The 6,000-nt window shown below is 36.6% G+C and overlaps 1 protein-coding gene across 2 annotated transcripts; it reads right to left on the bottom strand.

The window, feature by feature from the left end:
• Window positions 1–2,773: 2,773 nt before the first annotated feature.
• LOC311340074 (interleukin-8-like) lies at window positions 2,774–3,751 on the bottom strand. Of its 2 annotated transcripts, none has more exons than XM_084464934.1 (4): window positions 3,592–3,751; window positions 3,354–3,486; window positions 3,116–3,202; window positions 2,774–2,914 (listed from the first exon to the last, which is right to left on the bottom strand). In XM_084464934.1, exons 1-4 carry the CDS (start codon window positions 3,662–3,664, stop codon window positions 2,902–2,904), a joined length of 306 nt encoding a protein of 101 aa, XP_084321060.1. In that variant the 5' UTR covers window positions 3,665–3,751; the 3' UTR covers window positions 2,774–2,901. The 2 variants fall into 2 exon arrangements, with proteins under 2 accessions (XP_084321060.1, XP_084321061.1); XM_084464935.1 differs by having other exon boundaries at window positions 2,774–2,911.
• Between the last annotated feature and the right edge of the window lie 2,249 nt (window positions 3,752–6,000).

Raw genomic sequence — 6,000 nt, 5'->3', positions numbered from 1 at the left:
TGAAGAAAATAAATTATTTAAACTTTTCAACAGCCTCATTGAAGTCTGTTATCACAAGGGATCTGGGCAGGATCTTTCCTCTATCAGAGGCTTGAAACCAAAATGAAGAATGATATCTTTTTGAACTATTCATGATTAGGTAAGCTGTTAATTATGAATCAGTATGAGGGGTAGAAGTATATTACTTTACAACTATGAATAATGCCCATAACAATAATAGTCCAGTCATTTTAAGCCAAAATAGGGGTCAACCTAGCACAAATTGCAACAGAAGCTAACTGAACTGATTTTGTATCCTCATTCCTCCATATGTCCTGATCAGGAAAAACAAGCGCAGAAGAATCCCATTAGGGGAAAGTTTCGAAAAAGACCCAAATATAGCCTATTCATACGCCTATTCATTCTTTTTCTCACGTGAATAGGCTAATCATTTTAACATTTAGATTTCACCATGAAAATTACTGAGTTGATTACTTACATCAAGACAAACAAAAAATGTATTACAAGTTTTTTGAAATTGTTTGTTAACATAGGCAAACGGTGCATAATCGAATTACGTATGTGCTAATTTGCATAAATACCACAACAGATCTTAATATTGGGTATACCCAAGTGAAAATGTCTTTTTGAACCTTGTTGACATCTTACAGTAAAAGACTATAAAGGCAAACAAATGTCACCATAAGGGGCAGAGATTCAGTCATTCATTCAAGGTCCACTCAAATGTCAATCAACTGTCACTAAGCTGTCAGGTAAGAAAGGTTGTTTGATCCAGACCCTTTTTATTGGACCTACCTTTAGTCTCATGCGTTCTCCTTACCCTTGTCTCCTGTTCTTCCCTCAGACTCATCCCCAGAAACAGCCCCAGTACCTCCAGCCCCAAACCCCATCTCTGCAATAATAATTAATACAGGCTGGTCTACAGTACTCCTGCCTCTATGTATTAATGCTCATCGGTAGCACAAATGGGTTCCATTCAGACTCTAACGTTAAGTATTTTACTGTTATATGTCAACAAGATTCAACAAGACATTTTCACCTGGCTATACCCAATGTTTAGATCTGTTGTGGTATTTATGCAAATTAGCACATACGTAATTAAATTATGCACTGTTTGCCCATGTTAACTAACCATTTAAAAAAACTTGTAATACATTTATTGTCTGTCTTGATGTAAGACATCAACTCAGTTATTTTCATGGTGATATCTAAAGGTTAAACATTTGACCCTATTCACGTGAGAAAAAGAATGAATAGGCTATATTTAGGTATTTTTCGAAACTTTCCCCTAATGGGATTCTTCTGGGCTTTTTTTTTTCCTGACTCAGGATATATTGAGGTTACAAAATCAGTTCAGTTTGCTTCTTTTGCAATTTTTTTTTACCTTTTTTCATAAAATGACTGGACTATTACATTAATAACAAAAGGTTTATCCTTTTGTGGATGTTGTTGTTAATTATATTAGTTGTTTTAATAAATAACTTAATACGTAGATGAATGTATGAATGATGAATACAATTTGTGTTGTATTTATTTAACAGATTTATCATACAATAAATTGAAGGACATGAAGATAAACAACAAATATTAAATTTGATTTTCAGACCTTTATCTTTTCTGTATTTTAAAGTTTGATTAACATTTTAAGATGTAGGATTATGTTATTAAGTCAGATATGAAAAATGTCAGGTCACCTTAAAAATTAAATAAACACCTATATTAAATGTTTACTGACCAGAAGGTTTGCATATCTCACAAAGTACCATGATGAATTATATTGATTGTGAAGGAAATCTCTATATTGACTTAAATACAGCAGTTCATCAAAATGTAGTATTTTGGGGTTTTATATTTGATTCTGTAAATCCTCCCATGAGACAGTTTTCTCTCTGAACACAAAAGGACTGCACAGAAGGTTCACGGATTACACAAAGACCTGCTGAAATTCCAGTTGATACATGGAACCTATTAACTTACAAAGCCTCACCTGCCCCACCCAGGTAGAAACTATATTAATTACACTCCCTTTTGATCTCTTCGGCACATGTCCAAGAGTGGATGTATGATTTACAATCACAAAGGAATAGAACGGATCAGCACAACATTGTTGGCCTATTATTGGAGAAAGATGGACGTATTCATTTTTTATTTTCTCTATAGCTTTGTGTTGCCATTATTTGAAATGAATGCACATTTTATTGAAGTACAACGTATTACTGCTTGTGTGCTAGTGAGCAGTTCCGTACATTTAGACACCCGGTCCTCTCATTGTCTCTTTTCCTGTTCACTCCTCTACTAATAGGTCAATATAGCAGGCACTGTATATCTGACTTTCTTTGCTCAGAAGGATATTTATTTTGTTTCAAATGCGAGGTTCTGCCTCAGAACAGACTGAACCAACTGAAAAGCACGCTCAAATTACTGCTCTATGATAAATGATAGAACAGAGGAACAGAAAATATTTTGAGACAAACAGCATGTTTAGTGATGAATAAACATGGCACACACAATATTTAATATATATTTCAGGATTTGTTTTATTTGAAATAAATGCATATTTCTTCAAAAGCCTGTACATTTAATAATAATAAATACATAAATTAGATAAATAAATAGATCTTATGATTCCAAGTTGTACAATTAAGAAAAGAAGGGAAAACTCCTTCAGAGGTAGAAAAAACAACTCTTATAAAATGCTAATAATGAAATACAACATCTTCATGTTTGATGCAACAATCTGTTATAAGAGGTATAGCCTAGTGCCTAGTCTCCAACAAAACATTAAATAGAGTCTGATAACCACACCAGCAACTCAGTGACCTTGTCTCCTCATGGTAATACTACTTCTGAACGTGCTCGTCCACAAACAGCCCAGCATTGAACAATTCTGTCTGGAGGTTTTCAACGCCTTCTGCTGTGGAGAGAGGTGGAAAATAAATAATTAGTTTGAGCATTAGAAAAAGCTTTAAACATATTATCCTCTGTGTTCAAAGGGTTAAGTGAGACGATCCAGGATCTACTAGCAAAGCTATACTTTGTGCTGATCATTGAAGCGTCGGTCTGGACCTATGAACCAGAGTCTGGTTGCCTTTAGGAGAGAGGGATCTGGGCTTACCTTGACATCATCCTCTCAATAACTTTCTTGACCCATGGAGCTTCAGGATCCAGACACACCTCTTGGCCCGTCATTTTCAGAGTGGCACTGCAACACCAAACATGAAGCAGACAATGAGTAAGAACATACACTTCTCATATCCCAACAAGGTCCAAGGAAAGATCTCCATAACATTGAAGAGGTCAACATCACTGTAGAGGGAGGCAATGTGAACAGAATATTTCTGAGGAGGACTCACATGATCTCAGATTCTTCACAGTGAGAATTGGCCGGAATGATCTCCACCTTCTCGATGTGACGACCAATCCGACGGCTCTCTGTCTGGATGCAGCGGCAGCGCAGCTCGATCCCCAACCCCCTCAGACTCATTCCTGTTGGGACACGTTAGAGTAGACTTAGAACACCTCAACACACGTGTCTGTGGCATACCCTCTCACTCTTAACAATCACATGAATATAGAAGCATTAGGACCTACCTTCAGTAATGGTCAGCAAGGCCAGGAGAACCAGTAGAGAGCTGATTGGGATTTTGCTGCTTGAAATCTTCATTTTTAGAATACAATTAAACTTGTAACAACTGAGGTTGTCTGATCTTCTAATGTTTGACAGGTTCTTCGCTATTTTTCTTCTCTCTGCTTTGGCAGCTCTGATCACTCTCACTGCTGAATAACTCTGGCTCTGAGAAAGAGAGTTCCGCCTTTTAAAGCTGTCGGATGACTCACAGAAAACACTCAAGGAAGCGTGGCGCAATCCGGGAATGTTATCATTGTAAATTCATAGACTTGCTGTTAGACAGACATCTACAGCAAGAAGACCCCCTGTCCACCCCCTGTCACAATAAGTTGTGACTAGTATTTTCCACAATACTTGAATACGTGAAGAAAATAAATGACTTCAGCTTAATTTAGTTAACTAAACCTGACCCTAACAAGGGAAGTGGGTAGGATCATTCCTCTGTCAGAGGTTTGAAACAAAATTAAGACGTATCTTTTTATTCCTTTGGGGATTAACTTGAATTAAAAACGTTGAATGATTAGTTAAGACGTTCATTATAAATTACTACTAGGGTTACTAGTACATTACTATACAGCTATGACTTACTTATATAAGATTAAATCAATGTACCTTATTAATCCCAGAAGGAATATAAGGGACAACCACTGTTACTACTACCCCTACCAATACTTCTAACAAGAATAATATCAGGTCCATCGTTTTGTTTTTTATATTAGTTGTTAAAACAAATTAATGCATAAATTAATGCATGAATGAATACAATATATTTTTTATTTTTTTAACACGTTTATGAAAGAATAAATTGAAGGACAATGTAAGGGCTGGTGGAACCACAGAAAGTAGAACTTAATAGCACGACTCGGAGGCAAAAAGTCTGTAAAACAAGAGATGTCTTTACTGGTAGAAAAATAGAGTTGGTAAACCGGTTATCAGTTCGGTGATTGCGAGAGCAAATACGACAGGAGAGGACAAAAGGTGTAGTCGGAAAGAACAAGCAGGAATCAAAAGCGGGAAGCGTAAATATGGCTAGAAGTACTGCTGGAACATTTGACACAGAGGAACAAAGCCAGACTGTCAAAGAGGGAGGACAACCCGCTGACTAGAGCCACCAGAGAGGAGGGCTGATGAGGAACAGGAGTGAACAGGTGAGGGAGGACACTCACAAAGCGGGAAACACAAGGGCAGGGAGTCAAATGTCCGGAACGAGAGGAGAAGTGAGAAAGACAAGGAAAACAGGAAACAATGAGAAAACTAATGAAGTATAATTATATAACTTAATGAGCAGGGTGAGACCTGACGGTTATGAAGCTCATCTAAAAATATTACACTGGATTTTCAGACCCTTAGCTTTTCTATATTTGAAAAAGTTGGATTCACATTTTAAGATAGGAATGTATGATCATATTTAGTCATATATGAAAAATGTCAGGTCACCTTAACAAAATAATAAAAACACCTTCAAAAATGCATACTGTCCAGAAAGTTGACGTATTTCACAAAGGACCACGGTCAATTATGTCGATTGTGAAGGAGAAAACGTTTACTTTCCTAATTCAGCAGCTGAGTAACTACACGGTTTACCTGGCCGTATTGCCATGTTGTCATCGAAGTACCATCAGTCAACAACATCAGTGATCAATATCTTATCTTTATTGACTTCAATAAAGTTAATCAGAGATGTAGTATTGTGGGTGTTTACCTTTGATTCTGTAAATCCTCCCGTGAGACTGTTGTCTCTCTGAGCACAAAAAGACTGCAGCTGATGCTGCACAGAAGGTTCACGGATTACACAAAGACCATAGGAAAGTGTGGTGACACATGGAACCTATTAACTTACAAAGCCTCCCCTGCCCCACCCAGGTAGAAACTATATTAATTACGGTTTACACTCACTCCCTTTTGATGGATCTCATGTGTCCAAGAGCTGACGTATTATTTACAATCACAAAGGAACATAAAACAGCAATATAACATTGTTGGCCTATTATTGGACTAAGATACATTTTTTATTTTCTCTATAGCTTTGTGTTGCCATTATTTGAAATGAATGCACATTTTATTGAAGTACAACGTATTACTGCTTGTGTGCTAGTGAGCAGTTCTGTACATTTAGACACCCAGTCCTCTCATTGTCTCTATTCCTGTTCCTACTAATAGGCCAATATAGCAGGCACTGTATATCTGACGTTTTTATTCAGAAGGATATGAATGTATATATATATATTTATTGTTTAAAATTAGATTTTCTGCAAAGGAATGGACTGAATGAACTGAGAAGCACTATAAAATCATTGTCACATCATAAATGATAGAACTGAGAAACAGAAAATTATCTGAGACAAACCGCATGACTTGAGTGATGAATAAAC

Source organism: Micromesistius poutassou, assembly GCF_964030765.1.
Source record: "Micromesistius poutassou genome assembly, chromosome: 3".
NCBI lineage: Eukaryota > Metazoa > Chordata > Actinopteri > Gadiformes > Gadidae > Micromesistius > Micromesistius poutassou.
The sequence above is the reverse complement of the archived record's forward strand: the minus strand, read 5'-3'. Positions and strand labels throughout refer to the sequence as shown.